The sequence below is a fragment of the Mus pahari genome, chromosome 10, assembly GCF_900095145.1.
Source record: "Mus pahari chromosome 10, PAHARI_EIJ_v1.1, whole genome shotgun sequence".
Classification (NCBI taxonomy): Eukaryota; Metazoa; Chordata; class Mammalia; order Rodentia; family Muridae; genus Mus; species Mus pahari.
Genome location: NC_034599.1, coordinates 96,297,636 through 96,317,536, shown reverse-complemented (window position 1 = coordinate 96,317,536; position 19,901 = coordinate 96,297,636). Strand labels below are relative to the sequence as shown.

At 50.2% G+C, this 19,901-nt stretch overlaps 1 protein-coding gene across 1 annotated transcript in view; it reads right to left on the bottom strand.

The window, feature by feature from the left end:
* Positions 1 to 64: 64 nt before the first annotated feature.
* Slco2a1 (solute carrier organic anion transporter family member 2A1) overlaps positions 65 to 19,901 on the bottom strand; it is an 80,311-nt gene continuing 60,474 nt past the window's right edge. Inside the window, exons 3-13 of the mRNA XM_029543591.1 lie at positions 17,215 to 17,464; positions 16,066 to 16,164; positions 15,108 to 15,244; positions 12,753 to 12,828; positions 12,006 to 12,170; positions 10,781 to 10,970; positions 8,094 to 8,259; positions 5,811 to 5,974; positions 3,094 to 3,158; positions 598 to 721; positions 65 to 266 (exon numbers count right to left, since the gene is read on the bottom strand). Coding sequence (XP_029399451.1) covers positions 146 to 266; positions 598 to 721; positions 3,094 to 3,158; positions 5,811 to 5,974; positions 8,094 to 8,259; positions 10,781 to 10,970; positions 12,006 to 12,170; positions 12,753 to 12,828; positions 15,108 to 15,244; positions 16,066 to 16,164; positions 17,215 to 17,464 — 1,557 coding nt within the window. The 3' untranslated portion in view covers positions 65 to 145. The remainder of the gene's footprint in view (positions 267 to 597; positions 722 to 3,093; positions 3,159 to 5,810; positions 5,975 to 8,093; positions 8,260 to 10,780; positions 10,971 to 12,005; positions 12,171 to 12,752; positions 12,829 to 15,107; positions 15,245 to 16,065; positions 16,165 to 17,214; positions 17,465 to 19,901) is intronic.

Sequence of the window (19,901 nt, the reverse complement as noted above, 5' to 3'; positions counted from 1 at the left end):
GAGAGAGAGAGAGAGAGAGAGAGAGAGAGAGAGAGAGAGAGAGAGAGAGAGAGAGAGGAGGGCATGCTAACATCAGTTAACACAGGTAGGTGTGGAGGGGTGGGCTATCCAGTCTCTGGGGCAGGGCAGTCGTCCCAGCCGAAGGTCAGATGAGGCCCGAGGCATTCTCCTGCAGACTGTATTCCCTGTTCTTCTTCACCCTCCAGCTGGTGAAGAAGAGCAGCAGTGTGCCCAAGACCTTGTAGACCACCTGGAGGCCCAGGTACCTATGAGGCAGGAAGAGATAGGTATGGTGAGGCTCAGGGGCAGCGGGAAGATGACCGTTGTTTCCACACCGTTACTCAGGTAACTGAGCTGTCACCTCCCAGGTGGTCACTGTAGAGGGACACATGACACTAGCGATCCTCTGCCTGCCATGGTAGCCTCTGCTCTCTGTCTATGGCAGAATCTGTGGAGACATTCTCTCCTATCTTGCCCCTTAGAAACCTGACAGCCCCCACCACATCCATGAGTTAAAAAAAAAAAAAATGGCTTTTTTTTCTGTGCTGGGACAACAGGCCTAATCTCCTAGACACCTGTGTGTGTGGGAGCCCTCACCTGTTTCGGAGAGCATCGTTGTCATAATAGGTACAGGCCCCTCGTCTCCCTGAGCATAGGTAGTTCCACCGGATACAGGAGGAGTCGATGAGCAGGCCATAAAGGGATGGAGCCGGCAGCCAGGCTGGCAACAATGAGAAAGAGAATTCAGTGTCTGGGTGACTTGAATTTACAGTCAGAGATGCCCCAGTCCCCCACACCAATGGCACGGCTCACACATTGCCCTTGGAATCACAGTGACGTGCAAAAGCAGAAAGCTGCAGTGAAGCTCGAGTTCCCCTTTCACCAGAAGGCTTAGGAGATAAAGGGGAATCCTTTCAGGGCAGAATGAAGCACGGGCTCAACCTGGTGTCAGCTCAGACACACTGCACAATTCTCAAGCTCAAGCCTGGTCCCAAGCAGAGACTCCATCTCAAGAGTGCTAACGTCCCCAAGTTCTCCCCCCTGGCCTCTGCGGGTGGGAGGAGTCACTGTCATGAAGCGCAAGTGAGCGAGAGGACCCGAGGGTTCACTCAAGTTCAAATCCCATGTTCTTCTCCCACTCCAAACTACCCCACTAGATCGGACAACACCCTTCGGAGACCTTGAATTCCCCACCTTGCTCAGAACACAGGTTGCCAAATCATCCCAGCATCTGAATGTTAAGATGAAGTCCAGCAGGCACAACACCTTACTGGGTGCTGAATATGTTAGATGCCCACTACCCAACCCCGCCAAACTCAGTGGTGCTAGCCAAGTTGTGAGCAGCCAACGGGTCAGGGTGGACTTGTCTAGCAGCCAGTAGGTCAGAATGGACTTGTCCAGCAGTCAGTGGGTCAGGGTGGACTTGTCCAGGATTTACGTTGCGGATGGGCCATCCCATTCTCAGAAACATGGTGTTGAAAACACCAGACTCTCTAGCACCCTGTGAGTTCCCGTTTCTGGACGAAAGAGGCAACCCAGTCCTGTTCCCTGCCTACACAGAAAACCCCAAGAGCAGTCTCTCAGCCCCTGCTCACTTTCTGGTTTCCAGGTGAATGGTGGCTGGAAACTGACCCTAGTGACACATCCCTAAATAGAAAAGAAGTCAAGGAGAGTTTTCAACCACATCTCAGTGGGTGACTGTGAACCTGCTGGGCTTTATAAATAGGCAGTCTTTTCATCTAACCCAGAGTGAAGCTGTGTTCTTAAGGGACCAGTGCGTTTCCTCCAGGCCTGAGTTTTCCAACTGTGGTCCCACATAGTTATCTGAGCTCAGGTGGGAAAGAGGAAGCCGCAAGTGCTTGGAGCAGCGGGACAGAGGGGCCATTCTCTAAGTCACCAATAGAAGCAAGGCAGAAGGTCCTCAGGGAGGAATGCCAGGGCATTGGAGTATGTTATAAACCAGCTATAGATGATAAGTCATAAATACGAGGAGCTGTGCTAATGAACTAGCCTCAACCTGGATGAGATACCCTGTGTCCCCTGTGTGGCTCCAGGAATGTGACAGTTGTCATTTAGAGGGTTAAGGGTCCTTTGGAACTTAAAGACTTCACAATGGGATAAATGGCTTGTGGCTAAGAATCTCCATTGAAAATGCTGGCTCAGACCCTGCATGGGCTTCTGCCCGTCGGACTTCAGCAGGGATGATGACGCATGCTGGAAGGCTAATGGAAGCCATGGCAGGGCAAGATGTGACCTGCACCCCTGTATTATACTGCAGAGGGTGTCAGTGGTTAAAGTAGGAAGGCGCACATTGATAGTAACTCAAGTCCTTCTGCCGGGAACCTCCAAATCCACACCCCTGATATTCTCAGTACAAAGATCCTCTGTTAAATTCCATCTTCATCCATCCTAGCAAGACCTCCACATCAGTGCTTGGCGTTCAGTCTAATGCATGAATGTGCAAGGGTGTCAAAGGGCAGATCAGAGTTGGTGGGCTGGGAAAGAACCCACTGTGTGTCCCCTCTCCCTGCAGTCCCGCTCCCGTGGGAGTTCTGCCTCCCTGTAGGTCTCTGCTGATCACGGGTGTGCACAGCTTGAGTGTTTTGAGTACTGAGATGGGGGCTCCAGGCTACTTGAGGACAGACAGGGTTTGGAGGCAGAGGATTCCCCCGACAGAAGAGACATTTGCTGAACCGTGGCAGAGGACTGAGGTTTGGAAAATGGGAGGGAAGCCAGGGCTCAGCTCAGAAACTGCTCTGTCTAGGGCAGGAATGCAAGGTCTTGTTTCCTGGGGCGGATTCTTGGAGAAAGATTTAAAAATACCTGCCTTTAACTCTGTATTCAGCTCTCTCAGTTATGACCTTTTCTTTTTCTTACATAACTTAAATTTGGCTTGAATGCTGTAGACAGAATCTTCCCCGATCTCAAGCAATCAGGCAAACTGTCATCTGTCAGCGTTTGGTTCTTCTTGCTGTTAGGAATGTGCAGCCAAGACGAACCGGGACTTCTCCAAACCCTGCCCTGCCCCACATGGCTTTTAGATGTCCACAGCCCAGGGCCTCTACTCCAGAAGGAAGCTTTTAAATCACCTACCCAGCAAACGCATCAACAAGAACTGTACTCCAATGGCAAACGACTTTTCATCCTGGTTCACCACACTGAAAAGGAAACCAGGAAGTTAGCACCAGGAGGACTCTGGACCACAGCATCACCTGGAGGGTGTGAGGTGTGGGGCATAGAAAGACTCAGAGCAGTCAGAACTGGTCCTCATGGAGTCTGACCAGGCATACGGATGATGAGAGCTATCTGCTGAATGCCCGTTATACCCATCGTTCTCAAAGCACTGTTGCTGGATCAGAGGCATCGCCCAGGCTACGTTCAAAATACAGATTCTCCGCCTGGCATCCATCGAAAACGTGGATATTCCAGGAGAGTTGGATGTAAACTTGAGTTTGAGAACCAATAGTCTGTATTGTTTTCGGGACTGTCAGGAGACTTCTTGGAAAGAAAGCAGGCAAGAGAGACCAAGTAGAAAGGAATTTCTGGCTGGATGCTTAGACGGCAGGTCTGAACAACACCCACAGAATATCTTGTACCAGGAAAAGAGGGCCCTGGGCTATCAGCTTCTGTGCAGATCTGAAATGTTTCCTTGCCCTGGGCCAGCTTTGTAAGGTGTGACTTGAACAGCTGCATAGGATGCTGCCATCAGAAAGGCCCAGCTTTGGTTTGTGTATGTCTTGGAGTTCTTAAATGATTCCCAAGCCAAAGTCTTTGCGGTTTCATTTGCACTGGGTCCTGTGGCTTCTGTGCGTGGTCCTGCTTTCTACCTTTTCTCCTTCAAGAGGGGGACGGCAAAGCCAGGCAAAGAGATTCAGCTCTCCCTAGAGAGCTGCCACCTCAACTGGAGAGTGAAAAGGGGGATTCGGCATCTGATACACAGGGTGAGGAGCTCAGAGCAGTGGTAGGAGCGCCTGCTGTGTGACCAGACTCTGGCTTCTCCACGCTTTCACCACACATACTCATGGCTGGGTGATTACCATTTGGAAAAGAATTTGGAGCTGAGGACAGAGTGGAAGAGAACTCAAAAGTGACCTCCAGACCATTACACATTGTCTAATAACCATTGTCAAAGTTAGTCAGCATCGGAGGGACATCCCCAGGGGATGACCCAGTGAAGGGAGGCTCTTTGGAGTTCAAGTAGGAGAAAGAGGGACCATCTGGGATCTCCCGGTGGACAGTGCCTGGAATCCCAATTGAATGGATGTTCTTTCTCTCTGTATCAGCTTGTCTCCAATGGCCCGATCCATAATGGATGACTGCGATGGCTAATCTTCATTGCCAACTTTTAGATCTGGAGTGACCTGGGAAGCAAGTCTCTTGGTGTGTCTATGAGGATGTATCCTGAGGGATTTGACTAAGTTGGGAGGATGTACTCCTGAGTGTTCATGGTACTATTTAGTAGTTTGGGGTTCTGGGATGAATGGAAAGAGACTAGACTTGGATAGAGTAAAATACATATGATAAGCAAGTGATCTGTTACTAAGCTACATTATTGAAATGACAGCTGGTCCTTCCTCATTGCTTAACCTCCTGGAGAAATAGGTCTTAACCAATATGGAGAACACCAGCCCCCATCTCTTTCCTGATGTAGGGCAGTGGTCTTCAACCTTCCTAATGTTGCTTTAATACAGTTCCTTATGTTGTGGTGACCCTCCCAACCACTAAATTATTTTGTTGCTACTTCCTAACTGTAATTTTGCTACTGTTATGAATTGTAATGTAAATTCTGTGTTTTCTGCCGGTTGTAGTAGGCGACCCCTGTGAAAGAGTCAGTCAACCCCCAAAGGGATTGTTACGCACACGTTGAGAACCTTGTGAGGTAGGGTGTCATGTTGCTTCGGCTGGCTTGTAACTTACTATCTAGGCAAAGAAGACCTTGAACTCCTGGTTCTCCTACTCCCAAGCACTAGATTTATAGATGACACCACCACACCCAGCAGAGGAGCTTCTGTTTACAAAGCAATTGACCTTGTAATGCAGACACTCACACTTGGAGGTGGGTGTCACTATCTTCCTTTCAAAGTCAAGGAAACTGGGGCTCATGAGGTCAGGCAACACCCAAGACACTCAGGTAGAGACTTTTAATCTGACAGGGAGCTTTCAACCTCTGTGTTTCTCCTTCTCTGCTTTCCAAGTAAGCTGATGGGGCTGGATGGGAGGTCAGAGAGGCAGGCAGGAGGCGGCTAGGTGAACTTGGGTGAGAATTCTTTTCTTTTTTTCTTTCTTTTCCCTTCTTGGTAGAATGAGGTGAGGGAGAGACACTCTCTATAAAAACCAGACACTTCCCTTGACCCAACCCTGGTCCCTTGTCTCTCCACTCTGAGCACTGGGTCTTCAGCCCTTTCTCACAGCATTCTCGCTTTGCTTCTGGAACTTTCCTCAGTTTCTGACTTGCTGATTTCTCCTCTTTTAAGATTGAAGAACAAGTGAATCTGTACGCACAGCACAGCCTGTCTTGAACCTGTGGCTCGCCCTTCTGACAGTTCCACCATCCTGGGCTATGATTTAACTTTCCACAAATAAAAATGGGGGTGCCAACAGGGCCTATGCTTCATGGATACTAGAAGCCTGGGCCAGGCTTCCCTACCAGGAGCTCCCCCTGGGACAGGGAACTCCTGCCATCAGCGTACCTGTTGTCTTCTCACCGTTAGACATTTGTAGGTTGCTGTTAAGACCCCCAGGGGCCAGTAGAGGGAGGAGAGACTCTGTAATGTCAAAGCAGCAGCCAGAGGCTCAGAGATTTCACTCACCGTAGGACCATCATGTAGAGGGGGTTGTGGGAGACGCAGGCAATGAGCGCCACAAAGGAGATGAGGAAGATGGATGGGAGCAGCAGCTGTGCACAGGATGTAGGGCACGAGCCTGTCTTGGCTGATGCGGATCCTCCAGTCACACAGCTGCAGTTCAAATAGATCTTGAAGAACAGGAGGGGCCACGTCATGATTTCACCTCTGTATGCTTCACACATCCACACTGCCTCCCTCCAATATGGACGAATCCCTCTGACCACCCTCCAGCCCTCCAGGGATGGAGAAAAAGCTGGGATTCGAAGACTGAAGAGGTTAGAGGAGGGTTTTAGAGTGCCCCGTGGGGTCCTGGCTCTTTCACTTTGGGGGGCATTAGAAATCACCAAGAGTTCACATGGGATGAACTCCTGCAGTCTCCCAACATCTGGATGCCCAAGATCCCACCACCAGGCAAAGCACCCTCATCAGCTCAGTGCCTGGAGCCGGGGAGCTCTCATCCCGGTCCAGCCCGCTGTGGTGGTTGTGCAAGTTGTTATGGGAGAAGGTATATTCCAGGAGTGGAGGAAACAATAATGGAGTCTCTTGAATGCTCTGCAGCACTCCCCACTGAAGCGGTGTCCTTTGACCTAAGAGGAGAAGACCCTGCCTCATCATAATGCTATGTGGCTCAACACTGTTGTTCGACTTGTTTGGCAGTCACTGCCCATCTGGTCATCTTTGCCTTCCCTCCTTGCAGTGGCTGATGGCCCAGCCTATGATGACGTTGGTGTCAGAGCTGTTATGGGGCTGGGCCAACTCATGAGCTAGGAACCCTCCCTCTGTCAGTCAGTGGAACTGTGGCCCTGAAGCTCAGAAGTTCCTAACACCTGATATTGCCGTAACCTCCCGCAATCTGGATCTTAAAATACCAAGACTTTATCCCCCCTTATAATTTATTATTTTTTCCTTGCTATCATGGTAATGGACTTTATCTTGATGTACTTGTGCTGTTATTGGAAGCTTGTCAAGATTATTTCTGGAAGTAGATGAGTCAGTGGTAAGTAAATAAAGATAAGAAAACCACAGAAGCCACCACTCTTCCAGTTAAGAGGCAAACTAAGGAACCATCTTGTCTTAGCTCCTCATCCTTCTCTACCTGAGAGCCATGTCCTTTGCCCATAGTGACAGACGGGTAAGAAGCTTCTTCCTGTCCATCTCGAAAGAAGTGGTAAGTGGGGGCTAGCCTGGGCCATGGCCGACACACAGGCACATTCTGCCTATGGGGGCATCCTATAGTAATGACATAGACGTTCCATTGTTCTCATTGGAGGGAGTTAAGAGGGGGAATAATCTATCTCCTAAGCCTGGCTTGCCCAGCCCTGCCCAGCTCTGGGCCTGTCGGTCCCTTGTCCCGATAGCTGTGACGCTTGTCGCTTAGCTCCGACCAGGCCTTTCCTCAGCTTTTCCGGTGCATTGGCACCTGCCCTTCCCTCACGCGCAGTGGGCTTCCAGGTTTCCCTGGGATTCCTCTGCTCTTTGCTCAAGTGTAAGTCACCTCAGGAAGTCCCTCAACATTTATCACGTGCATTTATCAGACTGGATGCAAACTGTGAGACCAGGGCTTTCGATCAACATGGTGGCTGCACACACAGATTTCTGACTAATAGACAAACCTGGAGGAGTCATTTGCTGTTGCCTGACCCCAGAAGGCCTGGGGTCACTGTCCTCACATATTGTCCGACAAGTCCCCATAGGTCTAGGTCTAAGAAGGAGACGCATGGCCTTGAACACTAGGTGAAGAAAGCTTTTGTTTCTAATCCTAGATTTGCACTTAATTTTGTGGCTTCAGGCCAACTCTGTGGCATGCCTGGGAGAAGAGGGCTTGAAACGACTCTTGCTCCCAGCACTGGCCTCTAAGGTCCAAGGCACAGGGGACCCTCTGCTCCCAGCCCATGTGACTCTGTAATATGACCTGAATTCAGAACCCAGAAGTTCCCCCCCAACAGGGAGCCATCAGTATCAGTCACAAGTCTTCGCCGAGAGCGACGGCTCAGACTTGTTTCCGTTGTTTTGCCAAGTTCCCAAGAATGAACTCGTTGGTCTCCAGCCAATCTTTAACTGACTTTGGGCTGTGGGCATCTGGTCATGACCCTGGGGCAGGGAAGGATGAGAGAGGGTGGAGGTGGGCTAAGACACTGATACTGACGACCAAGGAACGGTTTTTGAGGTGACACACTGAGCCCCAAAGCTCCATGTGGTTCCGTTGGCCCCTGTGACCCCCTTCATCGTCATCGTCATCGTCCTTACCGGTTGCTTAGAAGCTGCTGAGCTCACATTGAGGCTGTTGCAGCCAGCGTGGCAGGGGGAGAGGTACTCAACTCCATTGTCTCCACAGACGGGGTGGAAGACGGAATCTGGGCACAGGCAGTCCCTGCGGCAGGCGGGAGGCTGCGGATGTATAGAACTTGGGGTGCTGCCAGGCGAGACAGGAAGAGAGGAATCAAACAAAGCAAGACCAAGAAATAGCACCACACTCCAGCCCAGCACGAGCTCCCGGCCTGGCTGATGTGCCTGCATGCTCCCGTTTGTCTTAGACCAATGCCGTCCTAGGATCTGAACCGAGCTGGTGGGAGCCGGCTGTTGAGCCTGCCACGGTTTGGACATCATGGCCCTCTCCATGCTCCTGACCCTTGGAGCCCAAACCCACCTATTACTCAGGTGTAAAGGTCTAACCAGAAAACCCCCATGCCACTGTCAGAGTTAAAACGACTGACAGACCGAGGCTCTGTTGAAGGAAATGGTCCATGCTACAGTGATGTCATTAGTAACATTTGCCTCCTCTTATGGCCCAGCTAGGTGCTGGCTCAAGGCAGGGGCTGAGATCTTTGGAAGCCACTGAGGTTTTCATGGACTCCTGAAAATGTTCATCTCCTGAGACAAATGGATTCACTGATCTGGGTCTGTCCATTCGCCTCCCTATCCTGGGCCAGAACTTCCTCGAAGTGGATTTCAATGGCTGTTCTTACTGATCTTCTTTGGGGAAGTTCCGATGGCTGAGTAGTGCGTTGATAAACAGTAGCAGTGACTGTTGGCATTTATGGGGCATCACAATGGAAGGGCCTTTTTGTTTATGGATAACTTCCTCATAGCAACAAAAGAGTGTCATACCTAGAACTCAGGCCAGTCAGGTGACACAGGTGGAACCAAACTCCCAGTGAAAACCACCTCAAGGCCCCCACACTTTCAGGCTTTTTTGGGTTCCCAGTCAGCCTGCAGAACAGTGGTGAGCCCCTCACTCAAGGCAATGCTCCCCTCTTTTGTTCTGCTTCCCTCCCTCATCTATCAGCTACAGAGGAGGTCATGTCACACCACGCTTTTGCCTTTTGCCTGATGCTGTTGCTGGATTTGAAAATGTTGCTTTCCACAAGAAAGAGACTATGCTGGGATTAAAAGGTTCTGAGTCTCCAAATCTTGCAAATGTTTTAGGCAAAGTCCTCAAGAAAAAATTTCAATGACAGCACACCTGAAAGCTCTAGAACAAAAAGAAGCAAATACACCCAAGAGGAGTAGATGGCAGGAAATAATCAAACTCAGGGCTGAAATCAACCAAGTGGAAACAAAAAGAAATATACAGAGAATCAACAAAACTAGGAGCTAGTTCTTTGAGAAAATCAACAAGATAGATAAACCCTTAGCCAGACTAACCAGAGGGCACAGAGACAGCATGCTAATTAACAAAATCAGAAACGAAAAGGGAGACATAACAAAGGAAACCGTGGAAATTAAAAAAAACAAAAAAACCAAAAAACTCATCAGATCCTACTACAAAAGCTTATACTCAACAAAATTGGAAAATCTGGAAATCTGGATGAAATGGACAATTTTCTAGACAGATACCAGGTGCCAAAGTTAAAACAGGATCAGATAAACCATCTAAACAGTCTCATAACCCCTAAAGAAATAGAAGCAGTCATTAATAGTCTCCCAACCAAAAAAAGCCCAGGACCAGATAGGTTTAGTGGAGAATTCTATCAGACCTTCAAAGAAGACTTAAGACCAATACTCTTCAAAATAGAAGACTATTAATATATAGACTATATTAATAAATAGACTATTCCACAAAATAGAAACAGAAGGAACACTACCCAATTCATTCTATGAAGCTACAATTACTCTTAGACCTAAACCACATGAAGACCAAACAAAGAAAGAGAACTTCAGACCAATTTCCCTTATGAACACCCTCATAGAAACAAGGTAGATGGGATAGGGGGTTTCGAGGAGGGGGGGGAAACTAGGAAAGGGGATAACATTTGAAATATAAATAAAGAAAATATCCAATAAAAATGTTTTCCTTTCAAAAAAAGAAAAAGTTTCAAAGTGGTTACCCGGGTTGGGCTTGGATGGGGGTAGGAGGAGGTGGACAGTGGCATGTTCTTCGCTCATGGGTTGTAACACTCTTTCTGAAGATAAAGCTTGACTCTAACCTTATGTCTCACACTGGTTTAAGCAAGCAGACCGGTCCTTTGACCTGCCCCTGCCTCTGCAGCCCTTGTTTTGTTTGTTTGTTTGTTTGTTTGTTTTACAGTATGTCACCATTTTAATTGTTCATCTCTAAATCTTTTCAAGTCTCTTCTCTTTCTTCGACAGCTCAGTGAGACGCTAGCTCTAGCTGGTTCAGAACTGGCATTAACCACTGCTTATTTCCTGGCTCCTATGGCTCAGGCTCATCCAGACACAAAGCCAGCTAGCTTCTGTGGCTTCTTACAAAACCGAACCCTAAGCCCAACCCCAATGGCTGGCTGATCTCATCTCATGATGGAACACACTATTTGAGACCTGGTTTCCTGGGTCATCACATGAGACATCAGATCAAATGAGCAGGATGGAGGCGGTAAAAGGCAGAGAAAAGAAACATACAGTGGCTGAATTCCGGCTGTGCTTACAAAGCGGGGGCGGGGGTGTGCGTATCTCTATATCCCTTAGTCAGTTACCTGGGAGGGTAGACCTCAGCCACGGCGGGTGTGGAACATCCCATAAAGAAGAGAGGTGCACATAGGATTATGGAGATGGTCATGATGGTGGCAGCTACCCGAGGGATGGTTTGCAGAGGGAAAACAAATCGTTTCATGAGGATTCCTCCAAACAGCATCCCCAAGGCCGCCGCTGGAAGGTTCACAGCACCTAGGTGAGAAGGAGAGGGGCTGGATGCACATACAGCCTGGGAGCCTTGAGCCGAAACACCGGGCAGGAACACGACTTTATAAGGAAACGGTGGGTGACTACCGAATGGCACTAACTGCTGGATGATTGCTGGGTACATCCCGAGAATTTGCTTTACTACAGGGTTGGCTAGCCTGATCCAGGAGCAAAGAGGCAGTCAGCTTCTGATACCCATAAACCCAGCACTTGAGAAGCAGAGGCAGAGGGATCAGGAATTTCAGGTGATCCTCAGCTACCTAGCAAGCTCAGAGTCAGCCTGGGCTATTCTAGGACTTGTTTCGAAGAAACAAGATCGAAGACAAGAGGACAATGGCACGAGTAAGGAAGTAGATCGATCTTGGGTGACACTGAAGGCTGGAGAAATGATAACATCCCTAAAGGCGACACAGGACTTCAGCACAGACAGGGAAGTCACCCCAGGTCTCATGCCCTGATTATCTTTGTCGAATCTTTGGTCAAATTCACCTATAGGTGGGGCCCAGTTATTCATCTAGGCACTTGGTAGAACCCCCATTAGTGTGGTTCTTAGCATCTACTGCAAGAGATACGAGCACCCCCACCACAGAATCTGGGTTCATTAGTCTAAGTGGGGGGCCAAGCATCTGCACTGCCATGGTGTAAAGGATCCTGACATGTCCCAGGGTCGAGACTCAAGTTCCTGGAGAAGGAAACTCCTCAGAGGTGCTATGTTCCCTCTCTCCTCTGTTACCCCTCATAAGGTCAGTTGGGAGGATATCAGATTCCTACTCTCTTGATGGGAAGGAAGGCAGCCCCTAGTCTCCACCCACTCCTGAATAGAATAGGAGTCTCAGAATCCTGCCAAAATCACTCTAGATTTCCAAGCAGGAAAAATGCTCTTAAAATTCTTTCTCTCCAGCAAGCCCTCCCGTCTCCTGCCTGTATCCGGTCTGGCCCTCAGTTATCTCTGGATGGACTGTACAGTGCCCAGTTCCTCCCTAGGGCGCCACCCAGGCCCTGCAGTGCCCTCTGACACACCAATGAGTAAGTTGGCATAGGCTGCCGAGGCGCCATACTGCTTCTCCAGGAACTTGTTGAGGAACGTGGAGAGGCCAGCAATGACTGAGGAGAAGGTGCACTGGCTCAGGACCACCAGCATGAAGAGTGGGTTCATCAGCAGCCTCAAGAAGATGCGGGGGAACCCTGCGGGCAGACAGCTGTCAGGAGGCAGGCCTTGGCAAGAGCATCACAGGCTTCCTAGAGCCTTGCCGTCACCCTGACTCATGCACAAGGACAGCTTCCTCTCTTCCTCGGGGCACCTGGACTCCCAACAGTCAGCCCAGGGTCCCTGGATTCCTGCTCACTACGCTTGTGGTCTGACTAAGAGGATGCTGGTGGTGGGTAAATAGGAACACTGCTCGCCCTGGGCAAGGTCTCTTCCCACAACTGCTACCACTATAGGAAGAGAGAGAGAGAGAGAGAGAGAGAGAGAGAGAGAGAGAGAGAGAGAGAGAGAGAGAGANAGAGAGAGAGAGAGAGAGAGAGAGAGAGAGAGAGAGAGAGAGAGAGAGATGACTGGCTCTGCCTGAAGTGGGGTGGGGTTTACTGGTTCCTGTAAAGAACCGGTCACCAGGGTCCTTGGCAGGAACCCTCCGAACTGAGGGTGCACCAGGGAGGCGAGGCAGTCATGGGCCTTACTGATTGTCTCTTGTTGCCCTTTACCCTGTACCTGGCTTCCTGCCTCCCAGAACCAGCCCACCCGAGGCTGCTGGGGTGGTCAGTTACGTTTAATGAAATCCATCAGAGAGCCTCTTGACTTGTCTTCCTCCATCTTCATGGTCTCCTCTGCGATAACAGACCTCTGAAGGTAGCAAACATGGCGATGTTAATGGCCCATCCTTGAGCCCCTCGACTCAGCGGCTCGAGGACCACGTGTGTGTGTGTGTGTGTGTGTGTGTGTGTGTGTGTGTGTGTGTGTGTGTGTGTGTCGGGGATGGGGGTGGGGAGGGCATCTGCAGGATGCTCTCTTGAAGCAGATATCACCTGTGTTTTTCAGGAGCCTGGTGCCTTGGCTGGAGGCCAGGGTGAATCTGTGCCAATGCCTCCCACAGTACCTATGGGCATATTATTTCATCCGACTTTCCCATGACTGATGCCAAGAGCATCATCCTGGACCCTACCCTTGTCTGCATTATGACTACACTGTGTCCCATATGCGGATCTCGGAGATGGCTGGCTTTTGGGACACAGGGATCTGGGATGTTTGCTGTTCTCAGCTCCCCCTTTCTGGGTCCTCTCTGGGTCCCTGCTTTCTCCTCCATCCAGAAGAGACCCCTACCCTAGTCTCTGTTCTAATCATTACCCATGCCTTCTGGGCACATTACCTCAGTGCCCACGCCCTCTGAAGCCAGTGGCTCCAGTCAGAGGCCTCGGCTCTCTCCAAGCCACTGCGTAGACAGAGGCCAGGCCTTTGCCATAAGCATTTTTTGATGCTCCCATTAACTGAGCACTCCTGCTCTGGGCAACATGCCCATTACTCTCCTCCATCCATCGTCTCTTCCCTCACAACTTCCTTCCCAGATTCTTTAATTACTCCCAAGAACTTTATAAGAAAGGAAGCTTAAAAAACAAAGCAACTTGCCTAGTATCATTCAACGAGTTTACGAGTGGAACAGTCTTCAAGCTCAGAGCTATCCAACTCTTAGCCCATCAAAGTATACCGTAACCTCTTAAATGCTTCCTCAGGATAAGCTTTGGACCTCTGCTCACAGCTCCATTTCCTACAGTGGGGCCCTTTCTGTCTTTAAGTCATAGACACAAAGCAGCAGCTCCAACCCTATCCACAGCCAAGCCTTTGCGCCACCACTCCAGGCAGGCCTCTGTCCCACCTCTCTGATGACCCCGGCCCTGACCCTCGACTGTGTTTTCCTTCTTTCTTTTGAGCCTCTCAGGTCTCCAGTCTTCATTCTTTCATGAGTCCCAACCTCAGCCAGCTGCCATATTGTCACTACGTGGCCACACAGTCACCGCAGGGCCCAGAACCCACAGGAGAAAACATTAGACTCTTTAGTGTAACATAAAGGCTCCACCCAACGTCCTCGCTGCTGCTTCCTAGTCTCATCTTTCGGGTTCCTTTCCCTAGCAGACACAACCCTGCCCCAGACACGTTCCTTCTCAGCCCATCCTTGCCCCATGCCCTCACTCACACCTTGAGTGGACTCCCCCTTCTCACCAGGCATTCAGGCTCAAACCTTAGTAAACTCCATTAAATGTCCAAGTTAATTGTGCCTCACTGCCTGCTCAGCTTTCGTGTGTGTGTGTGTGTGTGTGTGTGTGTGTGTGTGTGTCCACATGTCTGCGCGCATGTGTTCGTCCATGTGGAGGCTGTGGTCAATCTCCTTGGGTGTCATCCTTCTGGCACCATGCATCTTGATTTTTTTTTTTAAAGAATATATAGTTGTAGCTGTGTTCAGACACACCAGAAGAGGGCATCAGATCACATTACAGATGGTTGTAAGCCACCATGTGGTTGCTGGGAATTGAACTGAGGACCTCTGGAAGAGCAGGCAGTGCTCTTAACTGCTGAGCCATCTCTCCAGCCCCCATATTGATGTTTAAAGAGGTCTTTAAGTAGCCCGGAACTCCCCACCTAGGCTGCCTGGCTATCGAGCCTTAGGGAATACTTCCATTTATCTGCTCCCCCCAGCTCTGGAATTGCAATTATATACTGCCATGCTTGGCTTTAAAAAAAAAAAAAAAAAAAAAAAGAGGTGGTGTGTGGCTCAAGCTCAGGTCCTCACATTTGCCTGGCTGGCTCTCTAAGGACTGGGTCGTCTCCCTGTCTCCACATCCCATTGTGCACTGTGAATTGTTTCTTAACTCTTTAGCCCAGCTTAGATGAACTCGGGGATTTCCAAACTATGCTCCTTGCAACCCTCCGGTCTTCGAGATGACAGCACGATGAGAAGGCGCTGAGGGGTACCTCTTCTCAGTCTCTGATGAACCCTAAGCCCTAAGACCTCTTTTCATTTCCCCCAGTTTGCCAAGGCCACTGCAACTTCCCAGCTGTTTCTTTTCCAAGCCCGTGTCCTTTGCTTATGGCGGCTACGTCCATGGAGTCCTGGGCTCTGGGAAACTTACCTCCGCTCCTCTGGACATTGCTCGGGGAAAGAAGAAAAAGGGCAAAGAAGTGACGATCAAGAAGCCTGAGGAGATGAGCAGGCCCAGCCACCAGGCTCCGATCCACCGAGGGTCACCTGGGCTCAGGTTCACTGTAGCTGAGAAATGGAGGGATAGAAGTGTCTGTTGGCTGAATGCCCGGTCCCTCTGATCTGACTCGAAAGGGAAATCTGGTTCAGGGGCGAGTTTCACTGACTTTCTTCCCACGATGGCGGGAAGACTATGATGCAGGAAGGACCCCGATTAGTACACCTCTCCCTCTCCAGGCCTTTCTGGGCTTCCCAGAGCACCCCAGTCTCTGCTAGCCCTCCCACCATTGTGTTTCCTCTCTAGCTCTTGGCAGGAATAACAGTGAAATGATCTGGTCTCTAGAGGGTCAACATGGTTCACGCACTACTACACATTTTACCGCCACCATCCTATGGGCTCTTCCAACATCCCAGTAATGAAGACTTACACACATCTGATTTCCTCTAACTGATCAGGATGCCAAATCTCTTGTCCCTTAGTCAATTTCAAACCTGTGTTCCTGGCATCCTAACCTGCACTCTTAACCACTGAGCTCGATTACACTTTACTTTTGAGGAGCCCTAAGAAAGGAAATCCCATAATTCTTAGGAGCTGGAGGATGTCGCCATCAACAAAGTGGGTTGCCTGGTCTCCAAACAGCAATGGTCCCATGAAAATCTGTCCCACTGTGCTCCAGCCCTCTCTGTGTTCCTTGACATCAGACATGGACACAGAAGCAGGAAGAAAGTAGCAACATAGTGTCTAGTCACTCAGTGACAGGCACCCCTGGGCAGGGCCCCACGTGGGCTGAGAGCTCCATCGCTGCTCTCCATGGGCAGCCACAAGGGAGGAGGTAAACCAGAAGCAGCAGCAAAGGGGTGATAAGAGGGAGTGTCCTCTGCATACGCACCCGTGTCCACTCTGCCGTAGTCCACGAAGATTCTCAGCATGACTGAGCCCAGCAGGTACCCGAAAGCCGGCCCAAACACGGCAATAGCGAATAAGATGGCTGGGAATTGAAGCAAGGGATAAAAAGCCGAGTGAGGGACACTGGGGGAGTTCAGCATCCCTAGACTCCCAACTGAAGGAGATTCCTAAGGTGCCACTCGCTGTCCCCTGGGAATAACACGCCCATGCCTGTAACACCTCCTGAAGCCCAAGCCTATTACAGCTCCTGCAGATAAGGAAGGGCCGGATGCCAAGGCTCGCAGAACCAAGCCTGCGACTCCTCCAACACCTGCCAGAGAGATCTGCTGGCCTGGAATGAACTTTCCTCAATGGTATCTTAAACAACAACAAAAACAATGCCAGTCCAGGGTGTGTTATAGTTACAGTGTTGTATGTGTACAGTGCTGGTGGCTCTGGCGGGTGCCCATGGAGTCAAAGGGGCAGTCTGTGACCCGAAGCCCTGAGAAAGCTCCATGTGGCTTTCTCTCTAAGGGAAGGGATTAGGTACCAGTTGGCCATCTGCTACCTTCTTCACGCATGCTAACCTGTCCACAACTCGGAGTATTGGTATATCACCTAGAAGAGCCTGGAGAACCCAGTAATTTGTTGAGGGTTTACAGAGTGTCTAGCACCTGGCCCATAGGCCATTCTCCAGGGCAGTTGTGAATGTAGCCCAATACCAAATTTAAACTTAAAGCATTATGCTGCTGCTGCTGCTGCTGCTGCTGCTGCTGCTGCTGCTGCTGCATTTTTAAAAAAAGCCTCAACTGCATGGTTTTCTAGTGTGATCTTGGTAGAACCCAATGTCATGCTGTGATGTCAAAGGCTCAAAACAGGGCTAAATGGCGATCTTCATCAGCTCACCTAACCTCAAAAGCACAAGGCCCACACAAAGAATCTTAGTGCTGTAAGAACCTGGGGACTTGGGTTAGCCACTTGAGGTCCATCCAAGTGGAAGGAAACAGAACTGGCATTAACAACGGACCTTTGTCATCCACCATGTTGTGGGCCAAGCGAATCAGACCCCACTTCAGCCCCAGGAGCTTCAGCAGGTGCTGCATCAGGTCCTGACTCCCCACCCCTCACGGCCCGGCTGAAGCTCAAGACTCACAGATATACAGAGGCGAGTTGGTAGGCTCTGCAAAGTCATCCACATAGGAGATCCCAAAAGGCTGAATGGGCACCGTCCCAACGCCGGCCAGCAGCTGAGCGACCACCATCAGGCTCCACATGCTGCTGGTCTCCTTCTGGGTATCGGGCACGGTGCTGTGGCACTTACTGGGGAGCAGGTCTGGCAAATGCTTCTTACAGAGGTTGGTCTGAAAGCGGCTGCTGTTTCCTGCAATGAGCGTGCCCAGTGGTCACCATCAGCGTGGCCTCCCGCTTCCACCATCTGTCCTTCGACCCCGCTCTTGTTCTATCCTTTCTTCCATACCCCAGAGGAAGGGAAAGGAGGCCAGGGATAGGAAAACGGGACATGGTCCTTGAAAATGGGATAGGTTCTCTGCTTGCCTGACAGAAGACTTGCTTGCTATAGAGACTGAGACGAAAGCAAGGAGGACAGTGGTTCTTGCACCAGGAGCAGCTCTGCCCAGGAAGGAGAAGGAACAACCATTTCTCCCTTTGTTCCGGTGCTGGCAGAGGGTTAAGCATAATGGACCCATATTTCAGTCCTGGAGGAAAGTGCCACCCATCTGGAAGTGGGGATCCACAGGCAAAACCCAGAGTTCTCCTCAGCAAAGGACTATGTCACCGTTGGGCTTGGCTCTGGTCTTCCCTGTATCCTGACCCCCTGATCCTTCACTTCTGAATGATCCCAGCACCATACCATGGTGAAGGACTTGCTGCCAAAGGTATTTAGTGACCTGACCACACCTGGGCAGGCCCCCAGAATCACAGACTCTTAACGCTTCTTGGGCCTTTCGGCCGGGACCAAGAGAAGAACCGCAGATTCTGAAAACAAGGGGATTTGGAGACCCTGTCATATTACAGATTGGGGAGCGGGGCTGCCCCTGGAGGCCCTTCTGGGAGGGCTCCAGTCATCCCAGTACGGCCTTTGGACACTGTGGTTGCTGCGGCTGTAGGCTTTGCCAGGCTTGGCAGCTGCTTCCGTGCCTCTGTTTTCAATTTGGCCCACACCAAACAATCAGCATTGTCAGCTCTCCAAGGCCTCGAGGGGTTTGAGGGAATCTTTTCCAGATTCCTTGTATTCCCGCTTCATTCTGGCCATTGGAAACCTCTGATGTCACCAATCTTCCTCTGTGGGGGTTTTCATGAACACGAATGGAATCAGTTTAATCCCTACTTATGATCTTCCCAGAGGTGTGGTCCTGAGCGAGAGGGCCTCTGAGCCCCCTGGAGAGAAAAAGTGGGGGCCATGGAATAGATGGTAGGGCAGGGGCAGGGGTTCCACCTTCCCTGATGCCCCATTCCCCGTCCACACAGGCCTCCTATGGCCGAATCACTTCCTGTTCTCAATGCCAGGGTCTAGACTAGACCCATGTGCAAATAAAACAGAGGGACAAAGGCCATGTATGATAGTATCAAGTATTCTGTGAAGCCATGCATGGTGTGCTGCTCACCAGGAATCTCAGCACTCAAGGAGCTAAGGCAGAAGGATTACCAGTTAGAGGACGGCCTGGTCCACATAACATGTACCCCTCTCAAGAAACCAAACTGTAACTACAACCACTAGCCAAGGCTCATTGGTGGCACAGAATGTAGATGGCTTAAACGGACACAGGAGCCTTGGCCGCCTTTAGTGAGTGTCCTTTGGTGTGCATTATCTACTCAACAAGAGTTTAAAGGCCATCTGAAATCAAATGGTAATGCCAAGAAAGAGTTGTCCCTGCGCCAGCTTGGTCATGGAAGGCATGTGCCTCGATCTGAGACACCACCCTCTGACTGGCAGTGTGGGTGAAGCCTGCCTCTTGAAAAACAGCTGCACCAAGATTCAAGTCCTCTTTAGTCGTCCAGCCATCTGGCTAGTGACCGTGAGAGAGGGCCCTTTCCATGCAGGTGACAGAGGGACACAGGCATGGCCCTGACCTAGTCTCCAACCCACAACGGCCCCTGGGTCGTTTTTTTTTTTTTTTTTTTTTTTTTAAAGCAACTACAGTATTGCTTTGCCAACAGAAACAGGAAGCGATGAGATAGCACGTAATGTCCCACAGGATGGCTAGCATCAAAAAGCCGGAAAACAGCAAGTGTTGGTGAGGATCCTGAGACTGAGAGACCCCTGGGCACCGTTGGTGAAGCGTGGGAAAGGCTGCAGCCACTCTGCAGTGAGTCCCGTGATAATCGAAATGAAGCAGAGGCTTGAAGAGACTTTTGTTTTTCAAGATGGTTTCTCTGTGTAGCCCTGGCTGTCCTGGAACTCACTTTGTAGACCAGGCTGGCCTCGAACTCAGAAATCCTCCTGCCTCTGCCTCCCATCTACTGGGATCAAAGGCACGCACTGCCACTGCCCTTGCTGGGCTTTTCCTTTTCTACTCTTTTAGACCCACCCCCCCCTTTAAAAAAAAGATTTATTTATTTTATGTGTACGAGTACACTGTAGCTGTCTTCAGACACAGCAGAAGAAGGCATCAGACCCCATTACAGATGGCTGTGAGCCACTGTGTAGTTGCTGGGAAGTGAACTCAGGACCTCTGGAAGAGCAGTCAGTGCTCTTAATCACTGAGCCGTCTCTCCAGCCCTGAAGAGATCTTAATGTTCCCATATTTATGGCACCATTGTTGGTGAAAACCAAGAAATAGAAAGAACCTGGTAATTAAGTCAAACATGGTACACACAATA